The sequence below is a fragment of the Camelus bactrianus genome, chromosome 2, assembly GCF_048773025.1.
Source record: "Camelus bactrianus isolate YW-2024 breed Bactrian camel chromosome 2, ASM4877302v1, whole genome shotgun sequence".
NCBI classification, from domain to species: Eukaryota; Metazoa; Chordata; class Mammalia; order Artiodactyla; family Camelidae; genus Camelus; species Camelus bactrianus.
The window spans coordinates 133,536,458-133,553,696 of record NC_133540.1 but is presented as its reverse complement, the minus strand read 5'-3'; the positions used below and the strand labels follow the sequence as shown (position 1 = coordinate 133,553,696).

General features: G+C 57.7%; 1 protein-coding gene across 25 annotated transcripts in view; it reads left to right on the top strand.

Annotated features, from left to right (window-relative positions):
- ABLIM2 (actin binding LIM protein family member 2) overlaps window positions 1-17,239 on the top strand; it is a 139,614-nt gene that overhangs the window by 72,553 nt on the left and 49,822 nt on the right. For all 25 annotated transcript variants that reach the window (XR_012501667.1, XR_012501665.1, XR_012501668.1 and 22 more), the window contains exons 7-9: window positions 598-685; window positions 4,592-4,650; window positions 11,592-11,669. Coding sequence is in view for 22 of the 25 variants with exons in the window: in XM_074350936.1 (XP_074207037.1) it covers window positions 598-685; window positions 4,592-4,650; window positions 11,592-11,669 (225 nt within the window). In the remaining 3 variants the exon portion in view is untranslated. The remainder of the gene's footprint in view (window positions 1-597; window positions 686-4,591; window positions 4,651-11,591; window positions 11,670-17,239) is intronic.

The following is a 17,239-nucleotide window of genomic DNA, read 5'->3' as shown; positions in this document are numbered from 1 at the left end:
TCCCGGTACAGTCCTGCTCGATACAGTGTATTGGGGTGGTTTTTGTACTTTGTTGAAAGAAGCCAAACTTGCCGATGTAAATTGCTTTGGTTATTTCAGTGTTAATATTTTAATCTGGTTTAATGGGTTTTAAGAACTATAAAACAGTAAACGCTAATTGAGAAAACTGAGCAATACAAGGATACAAAAAGAAAATGAGTCATCATTTTCACCCCACCTTTCCTGTCACTCCACCTGGGAAGATACTTTTAGCATCACCCTCTCCTCCCCAACCCCCCACGCACAGAGATGCGTGGGACCTGGCCCTCCTCTGCCTCATGCTGGGCAGACCCCTCTGCCGCTGAGCCGGGAGGAGCAGGTGACACAGCTGCTCTCCTGGGGACGGGTCTCTGCTCCCAGGCTGGCCCTCAGCACCCTGGACAGCCTGGGTCACCACTGGTCCCGTCCCATCCTGCCCCACAGTGTGGGCTCCCTGCTACACCACCCGCCTTCCAGCCTCATCTGGGCACCTAGTGTGGGCACGCTGTGCCCCGGGCTGAGTGCCGCTGTTCGGGCCCCTCACCCCGTGCTAACGCTGCCTCTCTGTGCTCTGTCCAGGCGGGGGAGAAGCACTACCACCCTCTGTGCGCACTATGCGTCCGGTGCGGCCGGATGTTTTCGGAAGGCGAGGAGATGTACCTGCAAGGTAAGAAGACGTGTGCTGCTCCGGACCCTCGGGTGACGCGCCCTGTGCTGGGTGTGAGCGCGTGGGTCACCCGAGCCTCCCGGGTGGTTAGGAAGCCCTGCCCCTCAGCGGGGGTGGGGGGCCCGGCTGGGCAGGGGTCCCCACCACCCAGCACCCGCCGGTCTAGGCAGAATGACAGACAGCCTGCCTCCTTTTGCGTCATCCGTCCAGGTGATGTCCGTGAACCTGAGATGGACGAGATTTTTAAAAAGTCAAATTCAAGAGCAGGACCCAGGAGTGTTGGAAATGTGGGGCCTCGTAGCAAAATGTGAAACAACAAGTAGTCCATGGTGCCTGTGGGGGCTTCAGGCCTGTCCCGAAAGCCCCTTAGCCCAGGGTCCAGGTTGATGAAGGGACGTGGAGACCAGTCACTCCCAAGTCTTCCTTCCTGGCCAGGGGAATCACCAGAGCGTCAGTAAGAGTTTTGGAGACAAAAACAGCCAACCTTCTAACCATTTCATGCATTTCGTGGGAAATCCCCCAACCTGGTCACCATTAAAAATAAAAACAGTAACAATAGAGCGAAGGCGAAGCGTCCTGTGGCCACCAGACCCGGAGAAACAGCGGGGCGGCCAGCTGCCCTCCTTCCTTCTGCAGTGACCCCTCTCCACTCATTGCTACCGGTTTAAAAATTACATCAACGCTCAGCCTGGAGCTCACAGCCCCGTCTGTTCACTGACGACATGTTTCTTCCCTGGGGCTGGGGGGACACAGCCGCTCTCCTTTGACTACACTTAGTGTATCACTCTGATGGCCCCCTCCCCCCACCGCCTGCGGCTCCCTCATTCCCGAGCCAAGCTGCGGTGAAGGAAGCTGGTTCCACACTTGTCAAGGCAGCAGAGGAGGGGGAGCCAGCCGACTCCGAATTTGACCAGGATGGCTGGATATCCGTAGCCAGGGAGCCAGGTTGGGGTCGAGGTGGGGTGAGTGGATGGAATATTACGAAAAGAGACATGGAACATCGGGGATTCTTGCTGAGCCGGCCTCACAGGACTCCTGCTGAAGGCCGGCCAGGGCCTGGACAGCGAAGTCAGAGGTGGGGAACGAGGTATGGTCAGAGATGGAGTAGGGAGGTTCCCACTAAACCGCTCAGCAGGATTCTTGCAGAGACTGGGCCCAGCAGATTGGAGACCTTCTCCGAGGGGCCCAAGGCAGGATGGGTTAGAGGCTGAGACCCCCCGCCTCTGTCGCCACGGAGTCTTTACAATGATGTCTCTGTCTCCTGTGACCCCGAGGCAGGCTGAGCAGGGCTGCACACTGCCCCATAGACCAGCCATTGGGTGACCTCACCCAGCGTCCTTCTGGGCAGAGTGTCACACAAGCCTCCTTTTCTGAGACTGAACCTCATGGGGTGACGTCAGCCAGGATAGCCTGGTCCCCAGTGTCCCCTCTTGTTCCTCAATCTCCAGAGCTTGTGAAAGGGGTCCTTTGCGCCCCTCCCAGCTGCACTGGGATGCCCAGGTGGGGAGGGGGTCCCCCTGACCGAGGTGCCCACCCCCACCATCAGTAGTGCTTTCTGTACCAGGACGTTCTGACGCCAAGCACAGTGACGCTGGGACGGCAGCTCGGGGACACGGGCTCACCATCAAGGGGGACCCAGTCTCAGAAAGAAAGACGCTCTTCATGGCTCTGGGCTGAGGCTGGAAGCCTGTTCGCAAAGCGGAATCTGCCGTGACTTTCCGTGGGATGGTGAAGCCAGACCCATCCGCTCCCAGCCTCGTATGTCCCAGTTGGACCCTGAGGGTTTGGCCCCAGGCGGTTATTTTTAAGCTCCGCTCCACGGGGCACAGGGGTCCACGGTGAGGGGTCTCTTTGGGGCTCTGGCCCCGCTCTGCATGAGACCACCCTGAGACCCTCTGCCTGGTCCACCCGGATGCTGGGGGCCTCCAAGGAAGATGAGGCGGGCCATCCCCACCCGCAGCCCCAATACCAGCGCCACCACCCAGCCCTGGACACACCTTCCTCTGTAGGCTCAGCAAACATGGGAGAGTGTGGTGGACGCTCTCTCTGTCAGGGGACCCCGATCAAAATACCGATTAGATGCTACTTTTTCCAGTGGGTTGACCAAGAAATGACACGTCCCTGTGTTGCGAGCACTGGAGGAAATGGGCCTCTCACCTGGCTGGTGGGCAAAAAGTGAGAAATTAACCATTTGCTTCAGAGCCTTAAAAATGCCCACGCCCTCTGGGGCCAGACTCCACTTCTAGGAGGCCCTCCAGTAAACAAGAGGGGGGCGTCTAAACCTGTGTGCAGTGGCGTCTCCGCAACTTTGTTTAGAAATAGAACAGAGCTGACAGGCAAGGAGCAGAGACGGGAATTCTCAACTGTCCGCACGACCAAATGTCACACAGCTCTTCAAGTGACCGTTTTTAATTATGTGGAAAAATATTAAGACATTTTTAAGCAAAAACCGCAGGATAGGATGCTGTGCGCGTGTGTTCTGTCTGATACGCACATGTGCACCGGGAGGCCTCCAGCCCCGGGTGTACAAGGCTGCGGGTGATGTTGTTTTCAACTTTCAAAAATATTTTATTTATTTATTTTTTGTTTTGCTTTGGGGGAGGGAGTTGATTAGGCTTCTTTCTTTATTATTATTACTACTTTTTAACAGAGGAACCGGGGATTGAACCCAGGGCCTCAGCATGCTAAGCACACGCTCTGCCACTGAGCTCTGCCCTCCCCACTACGGATGATTTTAATTTTCTTATTTATTCATTTTTAGGCTTGTTGAAATTTTAATAAACATCATCAATTGTCTTTGTAATTGCAAACAATTGTTTTGAAAAAACAAAAGCTTACACACACACACACACACACAGACACACACACACACAGCGATCAATCCAGGTCTGTCCGGCGGCTGCCAGTCAGAGCAGGTGTTTTACAGGGAGGAGCAGTGATGAGTTCCCTTCCCGGGTGTTAAGCAACCTGGAGGCTTTGCCAGCAGAAACGGACGGGCGCTCCTTCCTTCCACCCAGCTGTTGAGGCCCTACTATGTGCCAGGCCCATGTGGTTTGTTGAAGGGATATTGGAGGGTGTTGGACACACCACCACTTTCAGGGGCGTGGCCCCCAAGTCATTACCCCTATTTAATTTCATTAAATTCTCCCAGTGGCCTGGCGAGGTAGGGTGTCATTGGCCCTGCGTGCAGGTGGGGAAAATCTGAGACTGGGGAAGGTCGAGTTTGAATTAGCGCAGGGCCTTGGGGCCCTTCGAGACCTGTTACCTTGATGGCGGTGGCTGTCGATGTGGGACACTGGGTGGGGCTGGCAAGTAAAGAGACTGAGGCCCCAGTGGGTCAGCTCAGAGACCCCGTGAATGCGTGAGGGGTGGGGCCCCCACCCGAGGCCCTGCTCTTCACCCCACACTAAGGTTCCCAAGTGAGGGGCTCCGTCCCGCCTCCCAGCCAAGAGCCCTGCCCCAAAGCCCTCACACCCCAGCTGAGTTCCCACCTGGCTCCGGTCCCCAGGGTGCCTGTGGCTGGGCCTGGCCTCTGCCCACCTCGCATGGAGAGGAGCGGGTTGGAAGTCACCTGGCAGCCCCTTTCTGTCCCCAGCCTGTGAACCAGAAGCCACCCATGTCTGGCTGCCCGGGGCTAGGGTTCCGAGGGACTGGGTGCAGGCCCCTGAGGAGCAGGTAGCCCACGGTGGTGAGTTTCCCATCCCTCTCATGTCCCCCCAGTGGGGCTATGAACCCCAGTGATCTGCACACCCCAGGCTCAGCACTGACCCTGTGACTCTGGCCCAGAGGAGCAGAGGTGATGAGAATCCGTGTGTGGACCGCCGGCTCCCTCCTCCTGACTCTCCGTGTGACCCCTGCATCCGGGGACATGACACTAACACTTCCCTTTTGTAACTCCGTCCACAGGCTCCTCCATCTGGCACCCGGCGTGTCGGCAAACAGCGAGGACTGAAGACAAAAACAAGGTTGGTGGAATTCACTGTCTTCTCTGACACCTTTCACGCCTTCTGCGCTGTCTTCACACAGTTAAGGGGATGCTGACAACGTCTGCAGACTCACTGGCCTGTCCCTCTGGGGGCAGGTGGCCTGAGGCCTGTGGGTATCAAGTTGTAAACAGGCAGATCAGCTGGGAGACACTGCTGGGTGCGGTGTGGGCATCCCAGGGTCGCCCTGCACTGGCCAGGCTCTGAAAGTGGCTAAAGTTTGGGGACAAGTGCAAAGTTAGTGGGTCTCCAAACAGTCCCCAAGACTGTTCACAATTCTGACACCAACTGCCAGTTCCAGGGGTCCCCACAACTGCCCTCAGTTCAACAGTGAGTGAGAAGGACTCACAGAGGTCACTGAAAACGATCATAATCACGATCATGGTTTACTAGGGGGCAGGACGCAGAGTGAAATCTGCCCAGCATGGGGCAGGGTCCTGAAGGGTCCAAACACACGGTGCCACTGTCCCCTCCCCACGGAGTCAGGACTTGGCACCTCCCAGCATCAGTGAGTGACAGCGTGCCCTGAGCGTTGCCAATCAGGGAAGGTCCACGTCCAGAGATCTTACGGGGGCTCTGTTGATGGGTTGGTTGGTGGGTTGCCATGTGGTTGATTTCACTCTGGGTGACATGAGCCAAGACCACCCAAATCACACGGTTGGTGTGGCATAGCCAGCCCCACCCCAGGACTTTTGGGTGTGGCTCATGCCCGACTTAAACAAAGACAGCCTATCGAGTGTGACACAGATCACCTTCCAGAAGTGAAGGCAATGGCCTGGCCAAGTTCTTCACCCCTCAGAGGCCCTGCTGGGCGCCAGGCAGGAGGTGCAACATGAGGAAGGAGGCAGGCGTGTACCTGGCCCTCCTGGGGCTGGCTTTCCAGAGAGAGAAAGAAATCAATGCCTAAACAGGCAAATAATGTCACAACAGCTGGCCAGGTGGAACAGCAGGGAAGGACCAACTTGACCTGGGATGGTGAGGGTGGGGGTGGCCTCCAGAGGACTGAGCTGGAGCTAGGCCTGGAAGATGAGACGGTGCCAGCCCTGAAGACAGGAAGGGGTAGAGGGTTCCAGGCAAGGTAGAGGCTTGTGCAAAGGCCCTGAGGCAGGAACAAGGCATGTTCCTTTGGGCTGGGGTGGCGGTGCAGTGAGCAGGGGAGGAGTCCCGCTGCCCCCATGCTGGTGCACCTCTGCCCAGCACCTTGCCCACCCTTTCTCCCCAGCATCTTCCAAACCTGTCCCGTCCCTCAGCAATGCCCTCTTGTGACCATGCCTCCTGGCCAACTCCTTCTCTGGGTCCTTTAAGACTCATCTAGAATGTCAGCCCCTGAGGACTTTGCTGAATCCTCCCACTCCCTACATCCTCAGCTCACACCTCTAGCTGCCCCTTCCCTCGGAGCCTGGGGGCAATGCTCCTGTCTCTCTGTCCTGAATTCTTGGCTCCTGGCTCAAGTCCTGGCATGTGACACACTCAAGTGTTTGTCAAATAAAGGAAGGAGGTGACTCTAGGGGTAAACTACAGCCCGGGGGACCACAGGCCCCCGGAGAAGACGCGTCTCAGCCAGCTCTGCTCCATCAGGCACTACAGGAGCCAGGGAGCCCCCAGCCCCAGGAGCCAAGCCCGTGCGATGCTCAGAATCCCTTTGCGGGGGGCTGGGGGTTGCTGTGCCACCCGCAGTTTCAGGTGAAGACACTGAGGTGAACTGGGTCCCCAGGGGTGGCTGAGAGGAGTGGAGGCTGGAGAATCAGGCAGGGCTCCCAGGGAGAGTGTGGGGGGCAAGCCAACCCGGGGGCCTCAGCGGCCCCCTGAGACTCTCCGGTAGCTGCGTTTACAGGAGGGACTGGTGCCCAGAGGAACTCTGCCCCCGGGAAAGGGGCGGAGTCTGCTACTGGGGGTGCTTTGCTCTTTACTGTTGACGTGGGTTCTGTCCGCTGAGCCCTTCAGTAATACATTTACTGCGGGAGCCAGGGGAGCCCCCTCGCCCTTGGCTGTGTGGTGTGGGCAGATCCAGAGCAGCAAACCTGAGCTGAAAGCCAGGTGTCAGCCTGTCCCCAGACCCAGCAGACACTGCGGTTGCTCAGGGTTTGGGAATTCCTGGTGGGGCTGGACAGAGATCCATCTCGTGCACTTTGATGAACCTAGAAGATGTGACAGGGTACGGACTGGCGGAGGGGACCCTCCTCATACCAGCCCCCTCAGAGTGGGTGGGACCCAACCCAATTCAGTGGACCCTTACTAAGCCTGTTCTGAAAGAACCAAACAGAGGGAAATTCTCCCACTTTCTTTAGCAATCGATTTCAGTGGGTTTGGAAGCCCACCCCCCCACACACACACCTTTTCCTGCATCCACTCATTCATGATTCATTCATTCAGCAGAACTTCCTTGAGGGTCTGGTTGTGCCAAGCCCCGTTCTCGGCCTGGGGCGCCAAGGTGGCCGAGTCACAAGTCGTGTCCCCAGCTGCTCCTGGTAGAGGCAGGAACAGGTGGACACACATGGACGTCATGTCGGAGAGCCACGAGGACCCTCCTACTACACCTGGCATGGCACGGAGACCTGGGGAAAGGTGGCCCTGGGTCAGGGCAGGAGGGCTCCATGGAGGAGGGCCACATGCCCAGGGTCCTCCCCTAACCAGGTCAGGGTGGCTGGCGCCAGCTCCTGGATTCTGGACCCGCTGTCGGCTGGCCTCGGGGCTGCCGGGAGCCCGCTCCGTCCAGGCCGGGCAGCAGCAACAACCTCTGCCCTCAGCCCGGACGCCAGCCTGTGATGACCACAGGCCATGGGCCCAGCAGCGGGAGGCCCTCTGGACGCTGGGTGCTGGCGGCCGGGCGGCCGGAGTTGGCTTCCTGGACCCATTTTCACAGATGCTTTGGGAACATTTGGGGCAGAGGCCGGCAGCCCGAGAGCAGCTACCCTCTTAGTGCTGCGGCCTGGGCTGGTGCTGCTCTGGGCCTGCCCCTCTGTGTCCTGGGACGGGATCCAGGCCCTGGTCACGCCCTGCTTGTCCCTTGTTCCACCCCCGCTGCCCAAGACCCAGCCCCGCCCCCACCCCCGCCCCCAGAGCCGCCTCTGCCTCACCCGGGAGGAGGTGAGAATGGGCGGCGCCAGGAAGCGAGGGGCCGGGCGGCACGGATGGCTTTCCCCGGGCGCTCGTCCCCGTGGAGAGAGCTCTCCTGGCCAGCCGGCCGCTCCCAGCCTGGGCAGAGGGAGAGAGGTGCACTTCTCTGTGTTGTTCATTGCGCGCGAGTCAGTTTACAAGCGTGAACCAGCCAGACCCGGCCAGCTCCGGGCGGCCCTGTGGGGCCGGCTCGGTGGGCGGTCAGCCCCCTAAGAAGTACAGCGGGGCTGATGTCTCTAGCTCTGAGTCCCGCCTCCAGGTGGACGTGGCCCCACTGTGACCTAGCAGTCCAGGTGAGAGCTCACTCACCGGTCTCGAGGGCCACTCAGCAGTCACCTACCTGGTGCCCCTCATGCCAGGCCCAGCAGGCTCTGGGATGCCCAGGAGCCAGCTCCATCCCTGCCTCCGGTTGCTCCAGCAACAGGGGCCAGCACCAGGGCCTGTGCAAGGCCAAGCCAAGGGATGGAGGGCACTCCTTTCTCGCTGCCTGGAAGGTCTCCCTCAGTGCAGGCCCTGCCCCACCCCCAGAGGGGGACGGATGCTCCCCAGGACGAGGATGCACATCTGCCGAGGATGCCCTGGGGGGAACCATCAAAAGACTGTGGTCCTAACTGCCCATCCTAAGTGTGCTGGGCATTGGCGCGTATGGTCATTCACCTCACAGCCACTGAGCACCTTCCAGACTGGGTGCCAGGAATGCACAGATAAATAGACCGGCAGGCCCCTGCCCTACAGGCTCTCCCATCATTGGGGCAGCGGCGGTGGGGAGACAGATGTGGGGTGGGCAGGCTTCAGGGTGCAAGATGCTTGCCTGTGACAGTGGGAGGGACGGGGCCAGCTGGATGGGCCTGGATGGGGGAGGGAGAGGAAGAGGCCAGTTTCCTGAAGCTGAGACTTGATAGGTGGGCGGGAGGTGGGCCACAGGGCCCAGCCCTTCTCTGGCTCTGCATCCCAAGTCTGAGGAGCCAGCAATCTGCTAGGAATTGAATGAGGGTTTCAGAGCCGGATGGGAGAGCAAGCGCTGGTGTTGGAGTTGGCCCTGCCTCTGCCCAGCTGTGTGACCATGGGCAAATCACTAGCCCTCTCTGAGCCTCAGATCCTCAGCTTTAATATGGAGATAAGTGGGTGTTGACTTCTCACATGGTGTCCACTGGGCTCGTGTGTGACCTTAATGAGGCAGGTGCTGTCATAGGACAGAGCTGCCCGGGGCTGGCTGAGCGGCCCGGCCCTTTGCCGGTATGAACAAGGCCCCAGGGAGCACAGCTGGGTATTAAGATTGGTTGTGAGTCTCCTTTGAGCGAACCAGAGTCAGCGTAGGGAGGAAGTGAGGGAGAGCCCAGGCCTCCCGGCTCGGCCCCCTCACGTCTGGGCTCCCCGCCCTGCGAGGACGCGGCAGGTGCACTGCTCCTCTCCTGGGCTGAGAGCTGGGCACAGGGAGAGGGGCAGCGTGCAGCCGCCCTGCTGCCTGCCCGGCGCCCCGAAACGTTCCATAGCAGACCCAGACCCCACCCCCACCTCTCAAGGTCATGCTGGTAATAACCCCAGGGCCGCCCCACCTGTGCCAGGAAGCATCCCTCAGGGCTGGGGGACAGTCTTGGTCTGCAGTTCTCAGCGTCTGGGCACTTTTCTTTCAAAACACCCAATGCCAGTCTGCTTTGCAAACAAGGGGCTTCCCACTGTGAGCAGGAAGAATGACTTGAATTGAAGTAAAAGTAAGGATGGTTTCTCAGTGCCAAGCAAGGGCCAGGCCAGGTCTCCGAGTCTTCAGAAATAGACGGTGCCTTTCAGGCAGGTGTTTGCACTTCACAGAGAAGGAAGCTGAGACTCAGAGGCTTAAATGTGTACATACATCATTTTTGCCTAGGAAAGTAGGCGACCTGGCCACAGGGACAGCGAGAAAGACAGGCCCTGTGTTACCTTCCTCAGATGACACTGTCACCTTTGCAACGTCGCATGGCGTCACATCTTACTGGGGGTGGCCGAGCCTCAGGACTGCACATGGGGTCAGGCTCAGCTCCTCGGGGGACCCCAGCCCCTGCCGGCCTTTACAAGCCTGTGGTCTGAGGGGACAGGCAGACCCCCGAGTCGACGCCCCATCCCACATGTGTAGCTGGGCCGAGGGGCCCAGGGGCAGCAGGGCAGGCCTCGAGGAGGATGCTGGGGCGATGACGGGGGACAAGGAGAGAGGATGGACCGGCGCCGATGAGTGGCTGAGCGCAGAGTTGACCCAGGAGCATCACGCCCTCTCCCTCTTCTCTTTCCTTTCTAGATGCAGAGCCAGGTGTGCAGTCAGGTTTATCCGGGCACCACCCCCTCTGCCTTCCAGGTCTGTCCCTCCCACTGCCGTGTCGGCCTCCTGTCCGGTCCTGTCGTCCCATCCTCGCTGGTGTTGTGCTGAGTGTAGGAGCAGCTGGAGCGGTCGTCCGCTGGGAGGGGAGGGGAGGGGGGCTCCATGGCAGATGCCAACGTCCTGGTGCTGCTGTATAAAATGCCACAGACCGGGGGCTTGCACAGCAGAAATGAGTCTCTCACAGTCCTGGAGGCTGGAAGTCCCAGTTCAAGGTACCAGCAAGGCTGGTTTCTCCTGAGGCCCCTCTCCTTGGCGTGTAGACGGCTGTCTTCTCCCTGTGTCCCCACACGTCATCCCTCTGTGCGTATCAGTGTCCTCTTCTTATAAGGACGCCAGTCAGATTAGAGGCAGGCCTGCCCTAAAGACCCTATTTTAATTTAATTACATCTTTTAATGTCCTATTTCCAAATACAGTCACATTCTAGGATTCTGGGGAGTTAAGACTTAAACATATGAGTTTTGGAGGGACACAGTTCCGTTCATCATGCAGCCCCTCCCTGGCTGCTAGCACCGCTGCAGCGGGTGTGGACCATGAAACGGGCTGGGCAGAGTTCCAGGGGGTGGGGGGAAGGGGTCTGATTAGACAAGAGAGAAGCTGTGAACAGGTGGGCAGAGGGATGCCCTTCGTGGAGATGGGTTCCATTTAGACGGGGGCAGTGGGAGGCGTGGAAAGTTAGGCAAGTAAGTGGTCCCAGCAGTGAGGGCTGGACCAGGAGAGGGTCCAGGAGCTGCCAGGCCACGCCTCCAGGTGGGGATGGGCACAGGCAAAGCTTGTAGGGTGGGAGCTGGAGGAAGACTGAGTCCACACAGAGATGGGGGCTTGACTCAGGGAGCAAAGGAGGTGGACGATCTGGGAAACGGTGCCCTCAGGGCTGCAGGAGTTGCGGCGGGGAGGGAAGAGAGGTGGGAATGGGTCCCAGCAGCAGCGGGCATTGGAGAAGCCGGTCACAGATGTGACAGCCGCCAAGTCAGACAACAAAGCCCCGGCTGGCGGAATGAGCTGCAACACGGCCACTGTAATAGAGGTGGACGTCGTTACGAGGTAAACGTTTCTGGGCAACGAATTTCTGGGTAGCGAAATTCTGGGTAAGAGAGGTGGCCATTGCTGGCGGAGCACACGGAATCATTGAAAAAGCATCACTTGCTCCCACCCTCCGAAAAACAGATGATTTTGGCGCCTGAGAGCTTGGTCATCGTGGAAGTGTCTCTGGCGGCACCGAGAGTGGTCCTGCTTTGTTTTCAGCCAGTGTCACCTGCTGTGTCTTCCAATTACAGCTTTCCCATTGTTTATTTTAGCCTACGTGTTTATTTTAAGAATTCTTTCAACCTGCAAATAAAAAGAAGCCTCTCGGGAGCCAGCCTCTCTGTCGGCGTGTGACTCGTAATAATTGCCTCTGAAAGGGTCTTCATGTCGACAGAGTCTGCTTCAGTCTCCGCCTGTCTCCTCCTTTTCCAGGAAACCAGAACTTCTTCAGAGAGCATCATTTCTGTACCTGCATCCAGCGCCTCCGGGTCCCCGAGCCGCGTGATCTATGTAAGTTGGGTTCCTTCTGTGGAGTGTGGGGAGGGGACGAGGGGCCTGGGGTGGTTGCTGAGCGTGTCCTTGGGGCTGGGCCTCCTCGCGGGGTGGGGCCAGCTCTCCCGTCCCTGCTGCTGGAAGACTGATGCAGACTCTGAGGCTGACCTGGAGCCTTTGAGGAGCACATGTTGTGCCACCCAGCGGCTGCCCCGTTATGTGGCAACAGGTGCACAGAGAGGCGTGCCCCCAGCTGTGCTCACAGTGGCGTGAATGGCATGGTGTCTGCGTCCTGCAGCCTGGACTGGGCTGAATGAGTAATGCCCGGGCACACTTCACGAATGACGGTGCAGATCTGTCCTGTTGCTGTGGCAAGTGTTCCTAACGTGGCCCTAGAAGAAGCATGTTGAGGATAACATGTCATGTGATCCCATGTCCGTTACTCTGTGTGTGCGTGTGTGCATATGTACGTGTGTATGGCGAGTGTGTGTGTGTGTGTGTGCATGCACTCGTACAAATATAAAAATGTTTGGGAACATTTTAACTAATTGTTCGTGGCAATTACCCCTGGACCGTGGGGTTATAAATGGAAGGTTGTTACAATTATTTGCTAATTTGCTTGTCTAAGTAGCAAACTTTACTGTCTGGGGAAGAGCCTGGGGCACAGGGTGAGGTCTGGGGGGAGGGGGCGAGCCCTGGACTGGGCGTCCTGGTCCAGCTCCACCGCTGAAGGACAGCCTCCGGACCAGTCAACTCCCCCATCCCCCACCCTGACCCCCTGGCCAGGACTTTGTTTTCCTCTAACTCATTGGGTATCAGATTCATGCTCTCAATGCCGCTTTTCAGCCCAGAAACTCTTGTTCTGGTTGGACACAGGGCCACTCCCAACCCTGATTCTGATGGAGAATGATAACAAACATTCTGGTCTGGAGAGTGAATTGCAGGATGGCCCTTTGCAAATGCAAACCCAGAGGCCCAGAGATGCAGCATGAAGTCATCAGACCAGCTGTGTGCCCTTGGGCGAGGTGTTAGCCTCTCTGAGCCTCTGGGACCTCACCTGTACCTGGGGACCCACAGCATCTGCTGCCCAGGGCCACCAGGGTAGAGTGGGAGGCCCTGGGACACAGCTCTGGGCCCAGACAGAGGACTCAGGAAATACCTGCTGGGATTACTGTTACGACATCGATGCCCATCTGCTGGGGGCGCCGTAACAAGCATCGCCGACCAGGGGGCTTAAACCACAGAAATGCATCTTCTCACAGTCCTGGAGGCCGGGAGTCTGAGTCAGGGTGTCGGGAGGTTCAGCTTCTCCTGAGGCCTCTCTCCTGGGCATGTAGGCAGCCGTCTTCTCCCTGCGTCCTCACATGGGCATCCCTCTGTGCGTGTCTGTGTCCTAATCTCCTCCTCTCAGAAGGACCCCAGGCATATGGGACCAGGGCCCACCGTAATGACCTCATTTTACCTTAATTACTTCTTTAAAAGCCTGTCTCCTAATATAGTTACATTCTGAGGTGCTGGGGGCTAGGGCTTCAACATACAAGTTCAGGGGGACATGATTCAACCCATGATGCCATCCTCATCGTGAGCAACAATAATAATGAATGTTGTTGCATGAGTGAGACAGCGTCTGTGAAGCAGTCAGCACCGAGCCCGGTGTGACCGGGTCCACAGACAGTAGCGGCTTTGCTGAGGTAACTGCTCAGTAAACACGAGCTGTTATTGTTATAAGAAACTGGTGTTTGCAGGGGGCTTAGGTACCGCAGTGACCACATGGCTGTGCAGTGAGCGGGGACACCGGCCTCTGGGTTGCTGTTACTTTAAAGGTTGTATAGCAGTAAGCAGTGGAGCTGGGCTCTGAGCCCGGGTCTCTGTCACCCCCAAAGCATGCAGGGCGCTGAAAACCAGCCCTGCTGGGCCCCTTCTTCCACCAGGTGGTTCTAGGCACAGCCAAGTCCACGCCCCTTGATCGGCTCACATGGCGTCCCCACCCTTGGGGAACACGAGCTTGCCAAGGAACCACCAGTGCAAAGAAGTTTCCCTGCCGGCTGCGTGTGCCTTCAAGCGAGGCGGAGCCCAGCTGGTTGCACCATCCCAGAACAGGTAAACTTCTTGCTCAACGAATACATGTGCACTAGAGTCCAGTTTTAAACAGAAGGCTTCAGGCAAATTAATATCCAGTCTCCTGAACCTGAACCGCTAGTTCCCAGTTTGACACAACGGAGGTGCCTTGACTACTGGGTGCAAAGAGTGTGCCATGCTGCCTCCTCCTGTCTCTCAGCCTCCCACTTCTCAGCTGCAGCTCAGACAGGTGCCAAAGCTGCTCTGTGTCACAGCCTCCTCTAAGCCACGGAGCCACCAGAAGAGGACAGGCATCCGGTTCCAACACAGGGACTCCAGCACCATGGCCAGCACCCAGCCTGGCCACATCCCACCTTCCCCCGGGGCCAGGCAGGCTACAGGCCAGAGCTCCGTGGCTGTCCCTCCCAAATCATGGTGTCAGCACCAGCGGGCAGTGCACATCCATGGGATTTCTTTCTTTCGCTTTGCTTTGTCTCAGGGTGGGGAAGGTAATTAGTTGTTTTGTTTCGTTTTAATGATTGTGCTGGGGATTGAGCTCAACCAGGCATGCGCTCTACCACTGAGCTGTCTATGCCTTCCCTGCCAGAACTCCTTTACTGAAGAGGTAAGAGTCCAATCAAGCGCACCCTGGCCTCAGGCCCTGCCCCTGCTCTTCCTTCCATCTCCCTGCTGGCATCTGCCATCACCCGAATGTGCCCTGACTCTGCTCAGTGCTGGGCACACTCAGGACCTCAGGACGATGTCCCCAGTCCAGGCACCAGCTCAGCATGCTTTGAAGGGTGCCAGCCCCCTGGCACCCATCTGCTGTGGGGTGGTTGTCAGCGAATGCAGCTTCCTCTCCCTCCCCGCACCCGGTCAGGAAGAGATCAGCTCCCCAGGGATACCCCTGGGTGCAGGAATTCACCGTGTGGTGTGGCTGCTGTCTCCTGGTGGCCAGACGCTGTGCCTCATTCACCTTAGCACCCAGGATAAAACATGAACACAGTCGGTTCTCAATAAACTGTGGGGTTTTTTTAAAGTAATCTTTTCATTACCTTTTTTCCTTATTACAAAAGTAATCCACATTTATTAGGAAAAAATAGTGATTGATGCAAAGGCAAAAATGAATCCCATTTCTAATCCTCCAGCCAGAGGAGCCACTGCTCATGTTTTGGAGTATGCCCGTTAGGTCTCTTTTTCTCTGGACATGTGTTTTTTGTTTTTTTTTTTTTTTTTAACGAAATGGGGTCACACTGAGTGTATTGTTTGTAACCTTTCTTCACCGTGGCACTAAAGCAGTGAGTTGGCATTGCTGAAAGCAGCATTGTCAGATTACGGTACATTGTTATTGACCGGGTTATGCTGCAGTTGCAGCATCACACATGGCCGTTTCCCTGTTCCTACTTGCTGTGCTGGAGAGAGTGCAGGAGAGAAGAAAGCTAAGGGAAAACACTTGTACACACACCCCTTTGGTGGCCTTCTGCCAATTAGAGAGCGTAGCCCGTTGTCACAGCAACCGCCCAGGACTTAGATACCAGGGACCGGATCTGTGAGCCCTGCGGGCAGGACAGACACTGGGGAGGCCTGAGCACTGCACGTAGCCGCCCAGCTAGGGGTCAGCAGGCCTCTTTCTGAGCCGGGACGTGTTGGTGACAGTTGGCATCGTCAAGCTGCCTCCCTGATCTCTGCTGTCGGGGTGAACCCAGGGCAAGGCAAGCTCTGCTGACCGTGCACCTAGGGCTGAGAGAGCCAGCGGGCGGCTGAACGCTGTGACTACAGAGGGACAGAGGTGGGCAGGGTGGGCACCTGTAAATGCCGGCCCCCTCTCCCAGCCCCCACGGCAGCATTGCCCTGTGTGTACAGCTGTACTGATGTTCACGAAATCCAGCAGGTGGACAAGGCGCAGGCGGTATTCCCAATTTTCGGGGGGAGACAAAAAAGACCCAGCGAATCTACCCAGCCTTGGCTAATGCGTGACTGATTTTAATTCGATTTGGCGTGCTTGCCCCAGAACCTTGGCCATGCCGAGCCTGGAGTTAGGGAGACGGACTCCATGGGGAATCAGAGCCCTGGTCCCCTGGGGGCCACCAGTCCTGGGCCTGGTGGGCTAGGGCGGGGGGAACCGAGACAGATGCGCCAACGAAGATCAGCACCTTTGCTTAAAGGAGAAAAACACCAACCCAGATGGCAGAGGGAGAGCAAGCTGGTCCCCTGGAGGGGGAGGCCTCAGCTAAGTCTACAAGGACCAGAGAGAGGACGAGTCAGGCAAAGAGGCCTGGAAAGGGCATGCTGGAGGGAGGGAACAGCATGTGCCAAGCCTTCGGGCTCTGGCTGACTGGGCAACTGTCAGGAGTTCAGTGTGACAAGTGGCTTTGGGTGGGGGATGAAGAGGCTGGGATAAGCGGATACACAAGGGCCAGACCCCCTGGGGCCTGAGTTCAGATTTCTCTTGAAGGCAGAGAGGAGCAGCTCAAAAATATTGCTCAGGGGGTATCGTAATCACAAATGACAGACTCAGGATGTAAACTCCAGTCTTCGAAACACTACCCAGGGCTCTGAAGGGGATTGCCAGAGCTCTAAGACATCAGGGATTCACTCTCTCAGCCTACATAGTAAAAAGCAGGGTTCATCTTGAGTACCCAGTGACTTATGAGAGCCTTGGAGTTGGGTGATCAGGGAAGGCTTCCTGGAGGAGGTGGACTGGGGCTTCTGGACCTCAGGGTGGACAAGAAAGCTGGAGCGTGGGGGCTGAGCCTGGCACACCGCGGGCACAAGGAGACACCTTAGGATGATCAGGCTGGAAACATCAGGGCCACGTTCAGGGATTGCAGTGAGGGCTATGCCATCCATCCCAGGAAGGGGCTGCCGCAGGTTGTGAGCTGGACGACAGTGGATGCAGCTGGAGCTTGAGAGACCTGGCCTTGGCAGAGGGGAGAGTCGCGGTGGGAGCACAGCTCTGGAGTCAAATAGCCTGTGTCTCTTCCCTGGCTGTGTGACTCTGGGCAAGTTACCTAACCCCTCTGGTCTCTGGTTTTGTCCTCTGTGAAGTGGAGGTCCTGTGAGTGCCCCCTTCATGGGCTCAGCCCAGTGCTGTCCAGAGTGGAGTGCATAGTGTCACACTGCTGCTGCTGGTGGTAATATTTGTTGGAAAAACTCTGGCAGGACAGCTCCCAGGAGGCTGTGGCTGGATCTCGATGCAGGCAGTGAGGGCCTAGATGGAGCCGCCTGGGGCTGGGAAGGGACAGCCAGTCCCATGGCAGAGAGGAGGGCAGGGTCTGTGCCGGCCTGGCCAGGGGCACTGAGGGAGGCCAGGGTTGAGATGAAGGTTCTCGCTGGGTTTTAGAGGTTGAGCCGAGCTGGTTGGGGCAGCCAGACTGGCCAGCTTTGCCTGTGGCTGGCCATGCCAGGCTGAGATTAATCCTCAGAGGGGACATGGTGGGGCCAGAGGCAACCACGTGTGTCAGCTCCAGGAGGCACGGGAGCCCAGGCGCCCGCCACGCTGGGACCTGTGCCGTGCCCGGAGTGCGCTG